The sequence below is a fragment of the Oncorhynchus clarkii genome, chromosome 7 (genome assembly GCF_045791955.1).
Source record: "Oncorhynchus clarkii lewisi isolate Uvic-CL-2024 chromosome 7, UVic_Ocla_1.0, whole genome shotgun sequence".
NCBI classification, from domain to species: domain Eukaryota; kingdom Metazoa; phylum Chordata; class Actinopteri; order Salmoniformes; family Salmonidae; genus Oncorhynchus; species Oncorhynchus clarkii.
In genome coordinates this window covers 68,942,393-68,962,567 of record NC_092153.1, presented here as the reverse complement: position 1 = coordinate 68,962,567, position 20,175 = coordinate 68,942,393, and the positions used below count along the sequence as shown (strand labels likewise).

Sequence of the window (20,175 nt, the reverse complement as noted above, 5' to 3'; positions counted from 1 at the left end):
GAATTGGTACGGCGCAATGTCTCTCAGGTGGGTAGAGTTTGCACTGATATTTCAATGAATACCACTATTCACCATTTTACAGGTCTGTATGACAGTAAATTAATTTACTGTTTAAACAAATCTGCATAGATGCTCTGTTAGGTCATCCTAACCTCCAGTCTGCTGTCCCAGGGGGAGGCACGTTATGAAGAAATGGTCCTAGCATGTGAAATTAGGAAAAAAATGGTTTTGTTTATTTTATTTGCCACACACACAGTTAATTCCCAGTCCAGGTACAAACTTAAACCATTAGGCCAAGGGTCCCTTGAAGTGATGCTGCTCCATATTTCATAAGCAAGTCTTCTGTATCCTGTCTGCACTGCGCTGAAGCATCATTCATCTGGAATCGGGATCTGCAGTCGTCGCAAAGTGCTGGTGAAATACTTTGGCAGGGGGCAAGACACCGTAATGTCACTCTGACCTTTGAACTCTGGCAGTGTCAGCTGACGGGCATGCAGGTGGAGAGGCAGATAACGCGCCTTGCTCTGTTCAAGTCCCAGCCTCCGCAACACACCATCTGGCAGTTTCTAAAGTAAAAAAAGTGTTTTTAAAAACAATGCCCATCAATCACTGGCACCAAAGAGGTCTAAATGCTAGGCTACCTTGTTGTAAAGCTTCTACATTGTGAAGTCTGGAGATGTTCGTTTGCCTTACCTGAGGTGCCAGTTTGGTCCAGTGGGAGTATTTGTGGTCTCCGAGGATAGGAGATCCCAGAGCGTATGCCATATGGACCCTCAACTGGTGCTTCACCCCTAGAAGCACAAGAGGGTGGACGAGGCAAGAGAGAGGGAACAGCTTTCTATGAAGGTTCAAAGTTATTGGTGCTACATGGTGCATAGTATCCTCTAGGACCTAGGTTAATCTGTGTTATTAGCATGTGGTAGACCCCCTCAACAACATGACTGAAATCAATTCTAAAAGCTTGAGCAAGATATTGTGTTTAATTTGAAAACAGCATAACATTTTGCAGTCATGTTATATATCAATCTTTTGGGATGTGCAGGGTGACTGCAAAAACCAACAACTTGGAACGACCCTAGAGTCAGCTTCAGTAGTGTCTCTACCTGTGATAGGCTGGAGCTCGACCAGGCTGCAGCCGTTGCTGCTGTCCAGGACACGGTACTGAGTCACGGCACCCTGGGCCTGCCGATTGGCCCGCACTTTGGTCACTCCCTCGCCCCCGTCACTCACCCTGTACACAGGACTCAGGCCCATCTGAGAAGGGTTATGGGTAGTTAGGTTCGGTGTATATAAGACTGTCAAGCTAAAAACCTCAAGGACAGCACAGTATACTGAAAGCCACCAATACAAATGAGAGGAAAGACTGACTGGAGGACAATACTGGTCATAATGACTAGAATTTAACAGAACTATTGGCAGCACTGGTTAAGAAGTTTGAGAGATATTATTACAAAATATTACGTTACCTTGAAGTGAGGCTGAGCTCCTGTGACCTCTCTCTCTATGACGGGAATGTCAATCACTCCCTCAGAGGGAACAGGCACGCCCACAGCAACAACCCTGCATGGGGAATAGGGAGAATGGAAGATGATTGAAAGTAACGAAACAAGAATGTAGCATGATGTTGCAAGGCGTGAATCAAGCTCAATAACCCTTGCGTCCAGATTAAGACATTACCGCTGCTCCAAGGGGAAGTTCCATTGGGGGAGCAGTAATGTCTTATTAATGGCAGGGTCATTGCAATAGCTTTATGGCATATTCTATGTTCATTTGCTGCCCTCACTCAATTGATGGTTTTGAAATGTGAATGATGTGCTGCCTTGATCCTTATTTGAAACTAAATCCACACCAATATTTCCTCTCCACTTGGTGGTTTTTGTGAAGATTTTGTACATATTCCAGTGCTTCCTCAGTCCTTGCCAGCAGGAGGGTCCCTGTCGTCTCCTTGTCTAATCCAAGGCAGACGTGCAGCCGAGACCCAGCCCTTATTCCATCCACCATCTTGGCAAGGATTGGAAGCACGTCTGAGATGTTGTTTTTGTTGCTTGACCCATCTAAGAGGAAGAATATGGGATTTAAATCACTGTGGATTTGACCACTGCTCTAGCACAGATGTGTGTTCTTGAAGGGACATTAAAAAGAACAGACTTATTCCTCACGTTATCTTTAATTGTGTGTTTGACTCGATACAGCACTTCATACCTTCATACCTTACCTTGAACAGAAACTCCATAGGGTTTATTAACGACGGCGAGCTCTGGATGTGGGAGGATCAGACCTCTGTGAAGGTGCTTTGCAAGAACGTTGGGGTGAACATTCTGTAGCTGCTGAGTGAACTGTCGCAGCTCGATGACCCTCTTTTGCAGTTGGGACACTGGCACCGACGGATTAAGGACAGCCGCGTCTGACCCACCACCAGTTGCATTTCCTCTCTGTTTCTCCTGGCGAATTTTGCGTGCAAGGTCGATGGCTCTCAGATTCGGTCTCTTGTCAGAGTCAGACACTGGTGGTGGTTCCTCTCGTCTCGGGACAGAAGCATGTGCTCGCGTGAGCAAGGATGCTACTCCCCTTGATATGTGACAAATACTGCCTGTTTTCCCTGAGCGAATTGCCGCTTTACATGTCCTTATAACATCATTATTACAAGCCAATGTAACCGTCCTATAGCTGTTCATGATAACTAGCTACTTTGAAGATTGTTAAATCTCTTGTCGTTCTGAAGCTGAAAACACTGGAGTGCACCATTAGGGTCACCGGAAATGATGTAAATTGACTTCCTTTTTTTCAGATTCGCTACCACAGAGTTTTTAAACCAGAGACCCAACATCTCAAGACTTCCGGGAATGCTTGTTTGAGAAGTCAGCCAGGAGTGAACAATTATTCCTTAGTTGTTCATTTTCTCGAAATCTAAAGGTATAACCTAGATTCGAGCCAAGGTCTTATGAAAGTGACAGGGGGGGGATTTCTAGCTTTCTCCAATAGAAAGCAAACACAAGTGTTGTCCACGCCTCCCGTATACGGAGAAAACCTTGCCGGACACATGTGGGGGGACAGCAGACTGGAGGTTAGGATGACACAGTTTGCAAGCGAACTAGCTAGTTAGCGACACGGTGTACATAATATGGGATGGGGAGTGATTCAGGCTTGAATTCAGTTTAGGCAACAATACCACCGTGTGGCTGTCAACTACCATTGAACGTGTTACCAACGCCGTACTAACGTCTGCGTGTTACTGTTATGAAAGTCAAAGTCATAGTTTATATTCAAATCAAGGGGCTTTATTGGCATGGGAAACATATGTTAACATTTCCAAAGCAAGTGAGGTAGATAATATACAAAAGTGAAATAAACAATAAAAATGAACAGTAAACATTACACTCACATAAGTGCCAAAAGAATAAAGACATTACAAATGTCATATTATGTATATATACAGTGTTGTAACGATGTACAAATGGTTAAAGTACAAAAGGGAAAAGAAATAAGCACAAATATGGGTTATATTTACAATGGTGTTTGTTCTTCACTGGTTGACCTTTTCTTGTGGCAACAGGTCACAAATCTTGCTGATGTGATGGCACACTGTGTTATTTCACTCAGTAGATATGTGATATATCTAAATTGGGTTTGTTTTCTAATTCTTTGTGGATCTGTGAAATCGGAGGGAAATATGTGCCTCTAATATGGTCATACATTGTGCAGGAGGTTAGGAAGTGCAGCTCAGTTTCTACCTAATTTTGTGGGCAGTGTCTTCTCTTCTCTTGAGAGCCAGATCTGCCTACGGCAGATCTTGCTATTTCTCAATAGCAAGGCTATGCTCACTGAGTCTGTACATAGTCAAAGCTTTCCTTAAATTTGGGTTAGTCACAGTGGTCAGGTATTCTGCCACTGTGTACTCTCTGTTTAGGGCCAAATAGCATTCTAGTTTGCTCTGTTTTTTGGTTAATTCTTTCCAATGTGTCAAGTAATTATCTTTTTGTTTTCTCGTGATTTGGTTGGGTCTAGTTGTGTTGCTGTCCTGGGGCTCTGTGGGGTGTGTTTGTGAACAGAGCACCAGGACCAGCTTGCTTAGGGAACACTTCTCCAGGTTCATCTCTCTGTAGGTGATGGCTTTGTTATGGAAGGTTTGGGAATTGCTTTTATGTAGTTGTAGAATTTAACGTCTCTTAACGTCTCTTTTCTGGATTTTGAGCGGGTATCGGCCTAATTCCGCTCTGCATGCATTATTTGGTGTTCTACGTTGTACATGGAGAAAACTTTTGCAGAATTCTGCATGCAGAGTCTCAATTTGGTGTTTGTCCCATTTTGTGAATTCATGGTTGGTGAGTGGACCCCAGACCTCACAACCATAAAGGGCAATGGGTTCTATGACTGATTCAAGTATTTTTTTAGCCAGATCCTAATTGGTATGTTGAATTTTATGTTCCTTTTGATGGCATAGAATGCCCTTCTTGCCTTGTCTCTCAGATCGTTCACAGCTTTGTGGAAGTTACCTGCGGCGCTGATGTTTAGGCCAAGGTATGTATAGTTTTTTGTGTGCTCTTATATATTTATATTAATTAAAGGTGCATAATTTATATTTATATTAATTCAATCTCAACCATAAATGTTATCATTTACAGTTTTTCACGTGCAAGCCGATATTCCGATGTAGACCACATTGAGCTATAGTGTGTAGCATATAGCTTGTGTATTTTATGTTATCACAGTCTAGAAAATATAATACCCAATAGGTCATGTGGCTTCCCTCAATGCCTCATTTTCTTTTTCTTCTTCTGTGGGTTTTATGGCAGACTACACCCAAAAATGTGTATTACTGCTACCAACTGGATGGGGTTGGAAAAAAACAAGATAAAAGTAAAACCCATACGTGATAGGGAAAACTAACTTAACCCACCCAAAATAAAACAATAAAAAAACACATTGACAAAACCAAAACACCAAAACTCCCACTTCTTCCTTCAAATCTCCCTATCTCCCTTCTCAGGTTCTATGACCTGAGAAGATGGTACAGCTTGTGACAATACTCCATGCAACTTCTCCGCTGAGAAGTCTTTCAGTCCCAGGAACCATTCCGCCGCATCCACAATGATATCTATTTTCCTGGACTTCCTCTCCACCTTGGCAGTGCCATCAATCACCATAGCTATAAAGGCCACATTCTTAACCTTTATTTAACTAGGCAAGTCATTTAAGAACAAATTCTTATTTTCAATGACAGCGGGTTAACAGCCTTGTTCAGGGGCAGAACGACAGATTTTCACCTTGTCAGCTCGGGGATTCAATCTTGTAACCTTACGGTTACTAGTCTAATGCTCTAACCACTAGGCGACCTGCCGCCCCCACGTATCTGTGTCCTGCTGTTGAATGGTATTCAACATACAACTTTGATTGAAGACCTAAAATAATGCCTGACAACCAATTAAATCATAACGGTATCCTATTATAGTGTGGCTACAGGGGTAGCCTATTCTACAATAATGTAACTATGTGCTAGTATTATTTCTTTAATTTATCAATTAAATTGTGAATGGGTATGCTACTTCATTCAATGATTATGGTATTGTACAAGGTAGATACAGGAGTAGCCAATAGTCAACAATAATAACATAATTGAATGTGCTATAGTTAAACAATAAGGCACGGGGGGGTGTGGTATATGGCCAATATACCATGGCTAAGGGCTGTTCTTATGCACGACGCATCGCAGAGTGCCTGGATACAGCACTTAGAAGTGGTATATTGGCCATATATCACAAACGCCCGAGGTGCCTTATTGCTATTATAAACTGGTTACCAACATAGTTAGGGCATTAAAAAGACATGTTTTATTATGTCTGTGGTATACGGTCTGAGTCAGCATTCAGTCAGCATTCAGGGCTCGAACCACCCAGTTTATAATATAATTTATTTAATTGATGAATGAAATTGTAAGTGGAGATGGGTTGGCTACTTCATTCAGTGAATACTGAATGTCTTGCTATCTCTGGGAGTATGTTAATGACAGCTTTTCAGCTGTTGAACTATGGCAATGTCGAACTAATTTCTAAATCTCTTTCTTTTAGTCAAGATGATGTGATGAGCCAGATCAACCACTCAGCTTCAATGCAGCTGTTCAACCCACCACTCCCACTGCTCTCCCTCCACAAGTAACCACATCCTCTTCTCCTGTTCAACTAATTTGCCACCACACTGAAAAGGACTGTATTTACATACCCTTGTGCCCATCTCAGTGCAGCATCCATCCAAGGCCCCAGCTGGATGCCTAAAATGTGAAAAATGTAATCAAGATGCTACAATACTGTGTGTGTGTGTGAGCAAAGGTTGGCGAAAACCTTCAAAGGTGGTGATGCTATGTTGTGGGTTATCTTGAATACCAGGCAGATGTTTGAGTACAGAATTAAATGGTGTAAACTGAACAGGTTGAACTTGTTGAGTACACTCTTCGAAAAAGGGGTTCCAACAGGGGTGTTTGGCTGTCACCAAAGGAGAGCCCTTTTTGGTTCCAGGTAGAAGTCTTTGGTTCCATAAAGAACCCTTTTGAGTTCCATGTAGAACCAACCCTCTGTGGAATGGAACCCAAAAGGGTTCTACCTAGACACCAAAGGGGTTCTACCTGGAACCAAAAAGTGTTCTTCAAAGGGTTATCATATGGGGATAGCGGAATAATCCTTTTAGGTTCTAGATAGCACCTTTTTTGTAAGAGTGTAGGCATATATTGAAGTGGTGGTTCTACGGTTTTCTGCAAAAAAAATGTTGGTGGTTAATTGGTGGTGGTGGTAAGTTAAGATAATCAGAAATACCATGAAATATCCCCACTTTTAGCACACATTTGCAAGCAGGCAAAGTAGACTATTTCTACAGTATATACAGTTAATAGGTGTTTGGATACTAACGTTGATTTTGCACTGTGTGGATGTTGTCAGTGTTGTTGCTCTCTCCATGTCACCGGTGGATGACACGTTTATCTCGGGATCATTGGATATGACCATACGACTCTGGGACCTGCACTCTCCCAACTGTCAGGTGAGTAAGAGAAGCTTTAGAAGCCACAGTCCTGCATTTTGCTCCTCAGATGAGCATAGGAAAAAAGACAAATCAAATCAAATACATTTTTATTTGTCACATGCGCCAAATACAAGAGGTGAAGACCTTACCGTGAAATGCTTACTTACAAGCCCTTAACCAACAATGCGGTAAAGAAATAAGAGTTAATAAAATATTGACCAAATAAAAAATCTAATAAAAAGTAATCAGGCTATGTACCGGTACCGGTACCGTTCAATGTCCGGGGGTAGAGGTTATTCGAGGTCATTTGTACATGTAGGTAGGGGTAAAGTGACTATGCATAGATAATAAACAGCAAGTAGCAGCAGTGGGGGAGCAATGGGGGAGTTATCAATGTAAATAGTCCGGGTGGCCATTTGATAAATTGTTCAGCAGTCTTATGGCTTGGAGACATAACCTGCTAAGGAGCCCTTTGGACCTAGACTTGACGCACTGGTACCGCTTGCTGTGTGGTACCAGAGAGAACAGTCTATGACTTCAGTGACTGGAGTCTTTGATAATTTTTGGGCCTTCCTCTGACACCTCCTAGTATATAGGTCCTGGATGACAGGAAGCTTGGCCCCAGTGATGTACTGGGCCGTACGCACTACCCTCTGTAGCGCCTTACGGTCGAATGCCAAGCAGATGCCATACCAGGTGGTGATGCAACCGGTCAGGATGCTCTCAATGGTGCAGCTGTATAACTTTTTGAGGATCTGGGAAGCATGTTGTCGTGCCCTCTTCACGACTGTCTTAGTGTGTTTGGACCATGATAGTTTGTTGGTGATGTGGACACCAAGTAACTTGAAACTCTCCACCCGCTCCACTACTGCCCCATCGATGTGAATGGGGGCCTATTCGACCCTCCTTTTCCTGTAGTACATGATCAGCTCCTTTGTCTTGCTCACATTGAGGGAGAGGTGTTTGTCCTGGCACCACACTGCCAGGTCTCTGACCTCCTCCCTATAGGCTGTCTCAAAGTTGTCAGTGATCAGGCCTACCTACCACTGTTGTGTCGTCAACAAACTTAATGATGGTGTTGGAGTCGTGCCTGGTTGTGCAGTCATGAGTGAACAGGGAGTACAGGAGGGGACTGAGCATGCAGGGGGGGGGGCCCTGTGCTGAGGATCAGTGTGGCAGATGTGTTGTTGCCTACCCTTACCACCTGGGGGCCCATCAGGAAGTCCAGGATCCAGTTGCAGAGGGAGGTGTTTAGTCCCAGGGTCCTTAGCTTAGTGATGAGCTTTGAGGGCACTATGGTGTTGATGCGCTGAGCTGTAGTCAATGAACAGCATTCTCACATAGGTGTTCCTTTTGTCCATGTGGGAAAGTGTGGAGTGCGATTGATATTGGGACGTCTGTGGATCTGTTGGGGCGGTATGCGAATTGGATTGGGTGTAGGGTTTTCGGGATGATGGTGTTGATGTGAGCCATGACCAGCCTTTCAAAGGATTTCATGGCTACAGATGTGAGTGCTACGGAGCGGTAGTCATTTAGGCAGGATACCTTTGCTTTCTTGGGCACAGGGACTATGGTGGTCTGCTCTACCAATGGGGGCGCTGTTCACATCCAAGATGCATTCAATGGAGCTATGCTGCACATTTTCTAAGTGAGAGAACTGTTATCACACTGCACTGATGGACCTAATGTACATATTCACACACAGATCTACTAATATGCAAATAGCTCACACCATGTATTATCTCTAGTAAATACATAGTTATTTTCTGACTGGCTGCATCTTGACATGTGTCTCTCCTGTGTGTTATGTAGGGCTACAACAACATTTCACTCGAGGCCTGCTGCTTCACCCCAGACTCAACATTTGTCATGATTGGTGAGCCCAGCACCTCCAAGTCCCAACATTAGAACTTGGCAAACTAGGCTGTCTTACCCAGCCCTCCCTGATCCACGGAAATCTAATATCAGAACAACTCAACACAATTTCAAGTCTGACGCTCAAGACAATTCTAGGGTCACCCAAATCAATTTGCCATTTGACCCAATTAGCTGATATTATTACTATCTGAACTCCAATAAGTCCAGAGGTTTGTATAACTATTTTCCCCCAATCCATCATCAATAACCACCTAACTAAGCCTCAGAGAGTGCGATGAAATCGGCTGTTCTGGATTGGAAGCATTCTTTACTAATCAACACACTATAGTTTAATTTAAATACATGATGTTTGCCAGCGCCTGCTCCAATATGGTGAGACACACACACAAACACTTTCATCAGCCAAACACTCATTCACTCAGACACGAGTACATTGTCTTTCACTGGCCCCTGCCAACCTCTACCCCCACGCTCTCTGTTTCTCTCTTTGCAGGCGTCTTGGCTTCCCAGTGTAGGAGACTGATAAAGGAGTAGGGCCACAGAGAAACTGTCATCATCATTACCCAGCATGCCTTTCTCCTTTCATGTTGCTCTGAGTATGCAAATGCTTAACACTGTGAACTCTTAATGGCTCCAGATAAAATTGTATGCACACTAAGGCATTGGTGAAAGGGATTCCAATGTCGATTATCCCTGAGGAGAGCTGTCACTCTATTCACTGATTGATTTGCCAAATAGGGAAGGTTACATAAGGGGAGCACTAGAGCTGTGGTTAGTTATTACAGTAGTTATTGTCCACCTGTGGCCTGCAGATAAGTTGAGATACATTTTTATAAGAGTAGAGAAGACCTGAGGTGTATTACTGCCAAAAACTTGTTTAGATATCTTGTTTTTTTTTACTGTGATTCTGAGCAAACTGCCACATAATGTTAATAAGTAGAGAGTTATGTATGAACTTGTAACTTTTTGATACAATGACAAACTTCAATCAAGTGTTAATTTGACCTGCTGATACATGTTTTATTGGGAATTCAATGTTAGTGTTTTTTGTACGGTTTATTCTGAAAGTATTCAAATGTTTTAATGTCTACTTTTTATGTCCTTAAACTCTGGTGTTTTTCATTGGTGTGTGCATTCGTGTGTGCGTGTGTGCATGCACATAAAGTTTATCTGTGTGTATAGTAGAGAGGGGGCCTCTGTTGAATAATGTATAGAACCTTGGAGCTTACTGAATTATGGATGATCCCATCACAGGTAACCTCACAGGTACACACTCATCTTTCTCTCACCACCTATGTGTGTGTGTGTGTGTGTGTGTGTGTGTGTGTGTGTGTGTGTGTGTGTGTGTGTGTGTGTGTGTGTGTGTGTGTGTGTGTGTGTGTGTGTGTGTCTTTCTGTCTCTATCTTTCTCTCATACACACAGTCACAATCAGACATATTGCTAATGAAAGAGCTTTGTTCGTAGTTTTTGTACCTGGCCATTGTTTCGGTCCTTAAGTACTGCCCATTGGAAAACCCACCATTCCTGCCCCTATGACATAATGCTTTGTAGACCTACACCTGTGTGTAATATCATAAGCCTATAGTCTACCTATAGCCTACTTTACCATTTCATGTTTAGTTAACAATTAGGCTGGGATATGGAAATAGATAGCTTTTACATCAAAAGGTATCTGAGATTTATCAGTCAAGGGGAACAATGCTTATCTCTCACATATTAAACGGGGTCTAATTACATTACAGTCTGTAGCCTACCAAAGATGCAGTGTCGAAACTTTGGGATTAGCTTCATGCGGGGTGTCGCATTTCTGTGACCAGGTGGCTGGAATTTGAGATCTCTGCTGCGTCCGTGTGTGTTGAACCGATCCGGTTCACGATGTGCATGAGTGATAGATAATATGTCATTGCTGATGACACAGGGACAGACATCCAACAAAAGATAGAGACCCAAGGACAATATATTTCAGCTGCGGAGTTCTGAAAGATAACGTGTCTACTGCGCCTGCGTTGCCACTTGTCGCGGTGTATAGAAGCGCGTCGTTGGAGAGGTCCCACTCCCGTCAAGCGCTGTAAAGTGATTGTCATTGATACACGAATAATTTTATAGCAGTCGTTAAGGTGGCATATCCACTGACAGCCGCGTTATTACTCACCTGCCACAGTGCCACAGGTCAGGTTTCACGCGTTAGGAATCCCCCAAGTCAACCTTGGGGCTTTTATGTCACTTACGCTGAAGTTGGTTTAGGCCGAACTGCCTGCTGCCAGTACGGAGGATCTAACTGAGCAGCAACAGAGAGAGATAGAGGACACGTAGAGACTCACTCTAGAAGGCTACCTTGGAGGAGAGGATTCTGAAGCAGAAATCTTACTGCCAAAGGATGTCGCACCAGACTGGAATCCATGGTAAATGTCCTATTGGGTAGGCCTAGACGCGCATGATATCATTGGAACGAATGATAGCTAGTGTTGTATTGTATAGAGGGGGAAAGTGATTCTTATCAATTACCAGTGCTCTCTCTTTGCCCTGTGCCATTGTGCGTAAAAGCCTTCCAATCGTGTAGGCCTACCGATCCGTTCTGAGTTTTAAGAATTTGGTGTTGCAACAAAATTCGGGACATTCTGCGACACAACACTGTAATTTGATGTGATGTAATGTTATGGTAATTCATTCTTACTTTAACGGGAATGTTATGCCAGCTCGTGGTATTCAGATGGTGAGTGACACCTCGGGGCGCAGTCTGTGTGAATACGCGTATGGAGCCTCTAACCTTACTCACATAATCATCTTCATTGGAGTCTATATAATACCACACGTATAAACATTTAGTCCCATATAGAACCATTCATTTTTCTCCCATATGAGGGATATAATGTGAAATATTATTTGTCACTTTCCTAAAAGCATTGAACAGTTGGGATATTTCAAACCCTATACTTTTATGATATGTACTGTATCTATGGGAATGTGTGTTTAGTTTATGGCTATGTGCGTATGTTTCAGCATGTGAGTAACTGGAGCTTGGGGCGGAAGCATATACATCTCCTCTCTCTCACTTATCTCACCTGATCCTACATCATTTATGAGACTGCTGCTGTGTTTGGTAACCATGGTGAGAGAGGGGAGGCTTACAGAAAATCTTATTATTAAAGAGAGGGAAACTCACTTCGTGTAATAACCCAAATTATGGGCTCAGTCCATTCGAAAGAGAACAACTTTCCCCAACCGGTATCAATTGTTCTGGGATCAGCTTGTTGTGTATAGACTCTATTCACTCCGTGTCAACTGTACAGTATCTCTGTGACCCATGTCTATGTCACTTAAGGCGATACCGTGAGTGCCTGGCAAGGGATCAGATTTTCTCCCCGGTGTCTCAAGTTCTTACTGCCCCATCTCTCTCTCTCGCTCTCTTTCTTTCTCTCTCTCTCCATCTTCCTCTCCTCTCTCTCCCCATCTCCCTCTCTCTCTTTCGCTTCCTTTCTCCCTTTCTCTTGATCTATCTCTGTTTCTACACCTCCCTTTCTCTTTCTCTGTCTCCCTCTCCACCCCCACCCCTCTCTCTCCCTCTCTTTCTCCCTTTCTCTATATCTCTCTCCACCTCCCTATCTCTTTCTCTCTGTCTCCCTATACCTCTCTCTGTCTCCCTCTCTCTCTCTTGTCTACCATACCATTGTAGCATCTGATGAACTGAAGGACTTCCTGGCCAGGGTGAGGGGAGGGACCATCAGAATAGCAAAGATTGTCATCAGAGATGGTAAGTATGGGTGATGTATGTACACAGTATGTGAAGTCTAGAACCAAAACTGAGTAAAGAGTACCTGTTTATCTACCAATTGGCTGATCTTCTAAACCTGATCCACTGGGGACTGGCAACTATTGAAATGTGAGGACTGTGCTCAAAGATGAGAGTTTGATATGAGTATTTCTCTGTCCGTCTTCCAGAGGAACTGGTGCTAGGCGCATACAGAGAACCTGCAAAGAGCTGGGACAAGGACTATGATCACTTCCTCCTTCCTCTGCTGGTGGCTCAGGAGCCCTGCTACATCCTGTACCGCCTCGACTCCCAGAATGCACAGGGCTATGAATGGATCTTCATCGCTTGGTCACCTGATCAATCACCAGTACGTAAATACTAAGACCAAACATCTCTATTTGCAGTCAACATTGAATAACATTATGCAAGCTTGCAATACTATACAAATCACCAGAACAAAATGACAGTTGTGTTTTATTGTCACATACACCGGAGAGGTGCAGTGAAATGTGTTGTTTTACAAGGTCAGCCATCATATTACAGCTCCCATGGAGCAAATTAGTGTTAAGTGCCTTGCTCAAAATCGACAGATTTTTCATCTCGTCTGCTCAAGTATTCAACAGCAACCTTTCATTTACTGGCCCAACGCTCTAACCGCTAGGCTACCTACAATGCTCTAACCGCTAGGCTACCTGCAACGCTCTAACCGCTAGGCTACCTGCCATGCTCTAACCGCTAGGTTACCTGCCTCAATCATACATACAGTTTATACACATTTTCTGTAAAACATGCACATGCAATGCACTACCCAGTGTTCAGTGTTCTTTCCTCATCCGCTATGCCCCCTGTAGGTGAGGGAGAAGATGGTCTACGCTGCCACCCGTGCCACATTAAAGAAGGAGTTTGGCGGAGGCCACATCAAGGATGAGATGTTTGGCACAGTTGAGGTCTGTGGTCTGGAATCATCAAATCCAAAACACTTTTATTTGACTTTGGTTTACCTGACTTGTGGGTTAACCCTATCAATCCCTGGCCTTTGAAATAACTTCCTTCTCCCCCCTTTATTTTCTGCATATTGGAACATTTGACTCACTCCACAGCATACAAATGTTTCTACTCTGTTCAGGAGGTCCAGGGCCAGGGGTTAAGATGCTTACTAGACAACACCCACCCCAGAGTCCACAAAGTAGAGCAAAGTTCCACATTCTATTTGGGTAGACTAGACACAAGAGGGCAGTTGATGAAGGAGGGGTTAAATGAGGTCTTGACCTCATTAGGTCAGAAGATTATCAGAAGGTCAGAAGATAATGTACACTACAGTCAGTGACTGATGTCACCCAGTTGCTTTTTCTGTCTATATATCAGCCTCCAATCAGTCGAATCACTATGTGATTGACAGCTCATGGTAACAGCTGATCACAACCCTTCCTCAGTGGCCTCATCTACCTCCTTACATATGTAGGATCTTAATCTGTTGCAGGACAACGTTCCTGCAGTGCAGGAAATGTAAAACTTATTGTGTATTTGCATTTTAAAAGGCTTCTGAAGTTTATCATTTCCACTTTGAAATTCCCCCTACGAAACATGTATCAACCCCTACAGAAAATCACTTCCTGGCTCCTATGTCCACAGGACGACCTGTGTTTCCAGGGGTACCTGCGTCACATGTCCTCCTGCTCCTCCCCTGCACCTCTCACAGTAGCGGAGCAGGAGCTGCAGCGAATAAAAATCACTGAGGTAAAGCAAAGGGGAGTGACTGTGCTATTTATCCACCAATTAGTATATTATTTTCAGTGTATATTACAAACATATATGATGAAGGCTACTACTGTGAGATAATGTATCTTGTTATACCTTTGTATGATGTGTACTACATATTGTCATCCATATGTGTTTGTGTCTCTGTAATGTGCCATCAAGGACAAGGTTGTATGGGTAAGCTAGGGTTCTTCTCTCAGTATTCTCACATGTGTATTTTGTATCTGTGTGTGTATGTGTGTGTGTGTCTGAGCATCTGGTTCAGGTGTATGTAGGCAATGAGTGCAAGTATGTGTGCAAACTGTGTGTGCATGTGTGTGAGAGAAAAAAGAGAGAAAGAGATTAAACATTGTTTGTCCATTATATGCCCACAGGATGAGCGTAGAAGGTTAAGCAACACTCCTAGAGGACGAGCAAAGGTTTGTCCCGCCTTCTCATCTTCAACTCTGTACTAAAGACCTTTAAAAGTGGCACTCCAGTCTCCTTTTCAACTCATTTAACAAAAGGCACATCTCAATAGGTGGTCCAGGTAAGTCATGACATTGCACATGTGTGGGGGGGGGGGGGGGGGGGCTATAAGAACATCCAATAGTCAAGGTATATGAAATACAAATGGTATAGAGAGAAATAGTCCTATAATTCCTATAATAACTACAACCTAGAACTTCTTAACTGGGAATATTGAATACTCATGTTAAAAGGAACCACCAGCTTTAATACCGTGGGGCAAAAACTCCTACTCCTTGAACTTTGCAGTTATGTCGAAAAAACACTATCCTTTAGTGTGCCTACTTTATTGTATTTTCAACAGTAAAAGTTCAAAATCCTCTGGAGGATGTCTTTAAAAAGAGGCTTGCTCCTCATCTTTAAGCTATATTTTATAACTATGTTTTCTAGAGGTCTACCAATTCAGATTTTTCAACGCCAATACCGATACAGATTATTGGGGGACCAAAAAAAGCCGATACTGATTAATCGTCTGATTTTTATATATATATATATATTTGTAATAATGACAATTACAACAATACTGAATGAACAATGAACACTTTTATTTTAAATAAAAGTCTCAAATAAATAATGAAACATGTTCAGTTTGGTTTAAATAATACCAAAACATAGTGTTGGAGAAGAAAATAAAAGTGCAATATGTGCCATGTAAAAAAGCTAACGTTTAAGTTCCTTGCTCAGAACATGAGAATGGGGCAAAAAAGTATTTAGTCAGCCACCAATTGTGCAAGTTCTCCCATTTAAAAAGATGAGAGAGGCCTGTAATTTTCATCATAGGTACACTTCAACTAATGACAGACAAAATGAGGGAAAAAAATCCAGAAAATCACATTGTAGGATTTTTAATGAATTTATTTGCAAATTATGGTGGAAAATAAGTATTTGGTCAATAACAAAAGTTTATCTCAATACTTTGCTATATACCCTTTGTTGGCAAGGACAGAGGTCAAATGTTTTCTGTAAGTCTTCACAAGGTTTTCACACACTGTTGCTGGTATTTTTGCCCATTCCTCCATGCAGATCTCCTCTAGAGCAGTGATGTTTTGGGGCTGTTGCTGGGCAACACGGACTTTCAACTCCCTCCAAAGATTTTCTATGGAGTTGAGATCTGGAGACTGGCTAGGCCACTCCAGGACCTTGAAATGCTTCTTACGAAGCCACTCCTTCGTTGCCCGGGCGGTGTATTTGGGATCATTGTCATGCTGAAAGACCCAGCCACGTTTCATCTTCAATGCCCTTGCTGATGGAAGGAGGTTTTCACTCAAAATCTCATGATACATGGCCCCATTCATTCTTTCCTATACACGGATCAGTCGTCCTGGTCCCTTTGCAGAAAAACAGCCCCAAAGCATGATGTTTCCACCCCCATGCTTCACACTAGGTATGGTGTTCTTTGGATACAACTCAGCATTCTTTGTCCTCCAAACACGACAAGTTGAGTTTTTACCAAAAAGTTATATTTTGGTTTCATCTGACCTTATGACATTCTCCCAATCTTCTTCTGGATCATCCAAATGCTCTCTAGCAAACTTCAGACGGGCCTGGACATGTACTGGCTTAAGCAGGGGGACACGTCTGGCACTGCAGGATTTGAGTCCCTGGCGGCGTAGTGTGTTACTTATGGTAGGCTTTGCTACTTTGGTCCCAGCTCTCTGCAGGTCATTCACTAGGTCCCCCCGTGTGGTTCTGGGATTTTTGCTCACCGTTCTTGTGATCATTTTGACCCCACGGGGTGAGATCTTGCGTGGAGCCCCAGATCGAGGGAGATTATCAGTGGTCTTGTATGTCTTCCATTTCCTAATAATTGCTCCCACAGTTGATTTCTTCAAACCAAACTGCTTACCTATTGCAGATTCAGTCTTCCCAGCCTGGTGCGGGTCTACAATTTTGTTTCTGGTGTCCTTTGACAGCTCTTTGGTCTTGGCCATAGTGGAGTTTGGAGTGTGACTGTTTGAGGTTGTGGACAGGTGTCTTTTATACTGATAACAAGTTCAAACAGGTGCCATTAATACAGGTAACGAGTGGAGGACAGAAGAACCTCTTAAAGAAGAAGTTACAGGTCTGTGAGAGCCAGAAATCTTGCTTGTTTGTAGGTGACCAAATACTTATTTTCCACCATAATTTGCACATAAATTCATTAAAAATCCTACAACGTGATTTTCTGGATTTTTTTTTTCTCATTTTGTCTGTCATAGTTGAAGTGTACATATGATGAAAATTACAGGCATCTCTCATCTTTTTAAGTGGGAGAACTTGCACAATTGGTGGCTGACTAAATACTTTTTTGCCCCACGGTATGAAAGCTGGTGGTTCCTTTTAACATGAGTATTCAATATTCCCAGTTAAGAAGTTCTAGGTTGTAGTTATTATAGGAATTATAGGACTATTTCTCTCTATACCATTTGTATTTCATATACCTTGACTATTGGATGTTCTTATAGGCACTATAATCTCGGGAGTTTATAGGCTTGAAGTCATAAACAGTGCAGTGCTTCAGTCATTGCAAAGAGCTGCTGGCAAACACAGGAAAGTGCTGTTTGAATGAGTTCTTATGAGCCTGCTGCTGCCTACCACCACTCAGTCAGACTGCTCTATCAAATATCAAATCATAGACTTAATTATAATATAATAAACACACAGAAGTACGAGCCTTAGGTCAGTAATATGTTCAAATCCGGAAACGATAATTTCGAAAACAAAACGTTCATTCTTTCAGTGAAATACGGAACCGTTCCATATTTTATCGAACGGGTGGCATCCCTAAGTCCTAAATATTGCTGTTACATTGCACAACCTTCAATGTTATGTCATAATTATGTAAAATTCTGGCAAATTAATTGCGGTCGTTGTTAGGAAGAAATGGTCTTCACACAGTTCGCGACGAGCCAGGCGGCCCAAACTGCTGCATATTCCCTGACTCTGCTTGCACAGAATGCAAGAGAAGTGACACAATTTCCCTAGTTATATTGCCTGCTAACACGCATTTATTTTAACTAGATATGCAGGTTTAAAAACATATACTTCTGTTTATTGATTTTAAGAAAGGCATTGATGTTCATGGTTAGGTACATTTGTGCAACGATTTTGCTTTTTTCATGAATGTGATTTTGTTAATTCATCACCTGTTTGGCGAGGTTGAAGTAGGCTGTGATTAGACGGTAAATTAACAGGCACCGCTTTGATTATATGCAACGCAGGACAAGCTAGTTATGGTTGATGATATTACTAGGTTAACTAGTGATTATGTTAAGATTAATTGTTTTTTATAAGTTTAATGCTAGCTAGCAACTTGGCTCCTTGCAGCCACAAGGTCCTTTTGATGCTGCACTCGCGTAACAGGTGGTCAGCCTGAAACGCAGTCTCCTCGTGGATTGACATGTAATCGGCCATAATCAGCGTCCAAAAATGCAGATTACTGATTGTTATGAAAACTTGAAATCGGACATAATTGGTCAGCCTCTACTGTTTTCACCTGCATCATTTTATTGATTTGTGTAGTTGATAACAACTTTTCCATCTGCAGTACCTTGTTCCTTATAGTTTATGTAGGAATACATTATTGATGTGTGATATGCAGAGACTGTGGTTTTATGGCTATATGTCGGCCCCTACAGGTGACAATGGAGTTTGGTTTGGACAAAAGGCACCAGGCTCTTACAGGCCTAGTGTTCCCTCTACAGGAGGAGGCCAAACGCGCTCTGCAGCAACTCAAGCAGAAACGTATCAACTACATACAGCTGGTGAGCATACAAAACAAAGTCAAACAAAACATGCAACAAACATTCTCTATCTCTTGCTCACACACAGGTACGCACAAGCACACACACACACACTCAGTATACACACACTCAGTATTGTGATTTTTTTTGTGTGTCTCAGAAGTTGGACACAGAGAAAGAGACAGTCGAGCTGGTCCACACCAACCCCACAGAGACTCGTGAGCTTCCCTACAGAATCCCTACTGACACCCCCAGATACCACTTCTTCATCTTCAAACACTCCCACCAAGGACAGCAACAGGAGGCTCTGGGTCAGTATCACACACATGAACACACATATACACACATGCACAGGCACGCACACACACACATTATACTCAATTAAAGGTTATAGAATCTCTCATAATCCTCTCTCTCTCTCTCTCTCTCTCTCTCTCTCTCTCTCTCTCTCTCTCTCTCTCTCTCAGTGTTCATCTACTCCATGCCAGGGTATAGCTGTAGCATTAAGGAGCGGATGTTGTACTCTAGCTGTAAGAACCCCCTACTGGATGAGGTGGAGAGAGACTACCGTCTAGATATCGCCAAAAAGGTTCAACAATTACACAACCTCCAAGTTACCCATCTTTAATGTACATTATAATATCAGACTGTCATATCACAGTGTGCTTGTATACTGAGCTTGATCTTTTCCAACCATGTTCCTTCTTTCTCCCTTTTCCCTTTTTCTCTCGCATGTGGTGTGGGTGTGTGTATTTGTGTTGGTGTGGGTGTGTGTATTTGTGTTGATGTGTGTGTGTGTACAGATTGAGATTGACGGTGGGGATGGGCTGACAGAGGAGTTTCTGTATGAGGAGGTCCATCCCATTGAACACACTCTGAAGCAGGTGTTCGCCAAGCCACGTGGGCCAGGGGGGAAGAGGGGTAACAAGCGCCTCGTCAAGGGGGCCGGAGAGAACGGGGAAGAGAGCTAGAGAGTGACAGGAACAGACTCACACCCAAACCTCCATGTATAACCTGGCCTCTTTCTCCTCAACTGTCTGTTTCTTACCTTGTGGATCTGATAGTGCTTATTTTAAGATAAAGCAACCTCTCAAGGTCTATTTTTTATGTTATGCAACATTACTTGTATGTTCCCTTTTTCCACTCTGTCCATCGTTTCACCATCAGTGCCCTGGTGCCCATACTAAAAGACACATCACCTTGCCCTTCCCCGAAAGGACTGATCACAGTCAGATGAAGGTTCAATCAGATACAGGTTGAATCATGTCAGGATGTTCATTATTTTACATCATCTTCCAATAAATAAAAAATGATGTATATTTAATTTGTCTTCTGTTTTTACTAAATGTTTGGGTAATAGGGGATACAAGGGACGGTCAAGTGTTAAATAAAATAATGTGTGTGAATGTGTTTTTGTACATACCACAGTGATAATCTGAATGAGGTCAAATTATGTCTGAGAACATTTTTTTTGAATGGCACCCGGCCTCTACCTGGAAAAGATATGCTTGAATATCGTAAAACATATAAATTAAATAAGTAAAATTGGA

General features: G+C 42.6%; 3 protein-coding genes across 4 annotated transcripts; 2 read left to right on the top strand and 1 right to left on the bottom strand.

The window, feature by feature from the left end:
* Positions 1–211: 211 nt before the first annotated feature.
* Positions 212–2,781, bottom strand: LOC139413748 (pseudouridylate synthase RPUSD4, mitochondrial-like). The gene is made up of 6 exons (XM_071161477.1): positions 2,216–2,781; positions 1,850–2,054; positions 1,467–1,560; positions 1,104–1,254; positions 694–791; positions 212–566 (listed from the first exon to the last, which is right to left on the bottom strand). The coding sequence occupies exons 1-6, from the start codon at positions 2,673–2,675 to the stop codon at positions 372–374; spliced, it is 1,203 nt and encodes a 400-aa protein (XP_071017578.1). The 5' UTR covers positions 2,676–2,781; the 3' UTR covers positions 212–371.
* A 17-nt stretch (positions 2,782–2,798) lies between these two features.
* LOC139413765 (WD repeat-containing protein 82-like) lies at positions 2,799–10,007 on the top strand. The gene is made up of 5 exons (XM_071161498.1): positions 2,799–2,913; positions 4,468–4,518; positions 6,066–6,149; positions 6,927–7,026; positions 8,821–10,007. Exons 2-5 carry the CDS (start codon positions 4,505–4,507, stop codon positions 8,914–8,916), a joined length of 294 nt encoding a protein of 97 aa, XP_071017599.1. The 5' UTR covers positions 2,799–2,913; positions 4,468–4,504; the 3' UTR covers positions 8,917–10,007.
* Positions 10,008–10,928: 921 nt separating this feature from the next.
* Positions 10,929–19,884, top strand: LOC139413751 (twinfilin-2-like). 2 transcript variants are annotated; one of them, XM_071161481.1, is made up of 11 exons: positions 10,929–11,289; positions 12,561–12,638; positions 12,827–13,005; positions 13,490–13,585; positions 14,271–14,375; positions 14,559–14,573; positions 14,771–14,815; positions 18,521–18,646; positions 18,786–18,936; positions 19,093–19,214; positions 19,429–19,884. In XM_071161481.1, the coding sequence occupies exons 1-11, from the start codon at positions 11,265–11,267 to the stop codon at positions 19,594–19,596; spliced, it is 1,110 nt and encodes a 369-aa protein (XP_071017582.1). In that variant the 5' UTR covers positions 10,929–11,264; the 3' UTR covers positions 19,597–19,884. The 2 variants fall into 2 exon arrangements, with proteins under 2 accessions (XP_071017582.1, XP_071017583.1); XM_071161482.1 differs by lacking the exon at positions 14,559–14,573.
* Positions 19,885–20,175: the final 291 nt, after the last annotated feature.